The 2,631-nt window shown below is 25.4% G+C and overlaps 1 protein-coding gene across 1 annotated transcript; it reads left to right on the top strand.

Moving 5' to 3' along the window:
* Window positions 1–1,797: 1,797 nt before the first annotated feature.
* OCT59_014720 (uncharacterized protein) lies at window positions 1,798–2,399 on the top strand (the record flags this gene model as incomplete). The annotated part of the gene is made up of 1 exon (XM_025312223.2): window positions 1,798–2,399. Exon 1 carries the CDS (start codon window positions 1,827–1,829, stop codon window positions 2,397–2,399), a length of 573 nt encoding a protein of 190 aa, XP_025190028.2. The 5' UTR covers window positions 1,798–1,826.
* Window positions 2,400–2,631: the final 232 nt, after the last annotated feature.

Raw genomic sequence — 2,631 nt, forward strand, 5'->3', positions numbered from 1 at the left:
AATTAGATTCTTTAAATAATGGTCAATAGAAAATGGCACCTTTTTCGAGTGAAAGAAGGGGTGGGCCGCAATATAAGGTATGTCTTTTCTTGTAATAATAATAAAAATAATAAATTCGGAATAGAAATCTAACGATAAAACGCAAAGTGACCTTTGTTATTGTCATACAGAAAAAAAAAATTTCGATTTGTTTATTTGAAAATAATATTATGATAAATACTGTAAAACCCAAATAAAGAAAAAAGGAAGTTTTTACTTCAAACCTCCCGTGACTTTCTTATGTGATACTGTATTGTTTACGTTGCTCAAAAAAATGAAATTTCGTGTTAATGACTTTTAAGTATAATAAAAAAATTTTTGTGTGACCGATCCCACATCATAGGGCCGAAACTTGCAGAACACTTTCAATTGATATAAAATACCGTAAAGTCCCGACAATAAGCACTTTTTCGCACGTAATGCCGGCCGAGCACATCATAATGTAGGCCAAAATTGGCATAATTCTAGTAAGGGGTGCTTGATTATTCGGGACTTTACGGTATAAACTTTATTATCACATATATACTTATTATATACTAGTTATTGATAATATAATTAAATTTTTGAGCTGTGATTTATATAAACAAGTTTGAACTTGTTTTTAACAATTTATACCAGATACTAATTTACCATAAAATTAAAAATAAATATTTTTTTCTATGGTAACGAGAGATGATGATCACGCATTTTTAATTAGATTATATTTAGTAAATCAATGATGAAACGGAAATAACCCCAAATTTATTCCGTTTACTTCATTATTTTAAAAAGACGCCCTTTAAAATTTATCAACAAAGGAAAAATCTAATTCTAGTAAAGAAACAAACAGATAATAAATTCCTTCAAAAAAAAAAAAGAACTACAAGGTCTAAATATCCTTATCATGGCAGTTATTTATTTACATTTAGTAGTAAATTATATATATATGTTTTTTTTAAAAAAAGAAATAATAATAAAATATAACTGCTGATTATGAATAAATTTAAAATTTTACACATTTTATAATTAAATAATAATAATAAAAAATACAGTATATAGAGTGTGTTATTCTAGGTATACGTAACAAGTTCATGATGTTACATATTATTAACTAAAATAAAATTTTCTTAATTCCTTAAAAAAATGTATATTTGCCTAAAAAAAAAAATTTTTATTCTTTTCTTTGTAGATCAAGTGTGAAATTTATTAAATGGATAAATTGATAATATTAAAATACAAAATTCCATAAACTTGGTTAAAAGCAAATTTTATTGATTTTATTTTACATAAAATTAGATTAGATTTAAGGTTATACAGTATATACTGTAATATATTATTTAATAGAAATAAAATATATGTATATAATACGTAAATATGATGTTTGAGACTTATACAGTAAATTAATTCTATTTTTATATTGAAAGAAAAATAAACTCCTTTCATATACTAATTAATGGTCTTTCATTTTTTTTTGTATCACATCTTATCCTTTTGGTTTTTTGATTTTTTTTTTATTATCGCTTATTCTATAGCCTTGAAAACTTTAAAATCATTTAACGTTGTCTAATAGTTATCCTAATTGTTTATTTTTTCTCAAACCTGTTCTGAGGCCAAAATAGGTATTTCCATTTTAAAAAAGAAATATTCATATTTGAGATGCCATTTAACTTTATTTGATATCATTGATTTTGATTTGGATCCGAGTTAGCACCGAGTCAATGATGATCATTATTTTTTTATTTAAACCCACAACAATTGCCCAGCAATTATCATTTTTCAACATTTCATTAAACTTAAAATATATTAATATGTATCATTCACAAGAAAATATTGACAATAGTGCTCATGAATCCAATTTAACTGGATTCACTAATCATAAATGCAATAGGTTATCGCAACCAACTGCAGAAACTTTTATTCAAGCGGAAAATATTAACTGCAACGATCCTTCTTGTAACTGTAATTATGATGCTTCCGCGATGAATAATAATAATTTTTCTGTTGCGCATGCGACCATTTCTCTTGATCATAGTACTATGTCTCACAGTATTTCAAACAATAACGACATTATTTCTCCTGGCAATACTAATTATCAGCAATCAATTTTTAATGACGGTTCAGACAATAATATTAATATCTCTCCCAACGACAAATATCAGCAATCTATGTTTAATAATACTACTTCACCTCCGCCACCACAATTCCACCCGCAATACATTGATCAAAATTCGCCTCAAACTAATGTCTTTCCTTCACTTAATTCACTTGGTATTGTTATAAATTCTCCTCAAACATACGTTATCATTATGCCAAATCGTCAACAAGATAATTACCCGAATCATTCTATCACTGATAATTTACAAACTCAATTTAAACAATAAATTAAAAAATATGTAGAAATTTAGGATATTGAGGATTCGTTTAGCTTTTTTATTTACTTATATTTTTGTACTTGTTTTATTTCTTTATTCAATTTATCGTATATTGTAATCTACTAACCAGTACATTTAAAATAAAATATTATTTTAAAAAGAATGTTGTCAAAGATAATGTGTTATGGAATACTATACTTTTTACTAATTGCAATTTTCTGCTCTCTTTCAATATTAAAAA

The sequence above is a fragment of the Rhizophagus irregularis genome, chromosome 22 (assembly GCF_026210795.1).
Source record: "Rhizophagus irregularis chromosome 22, complete sequence".
Classification (NCBI taxonomy): Eukaryota; Fungi; Glomeromycota; class Glomeromycetes; order Glomerales; family Glomeraceae; genus Rhizophagus; species Rhizophagus irregularis.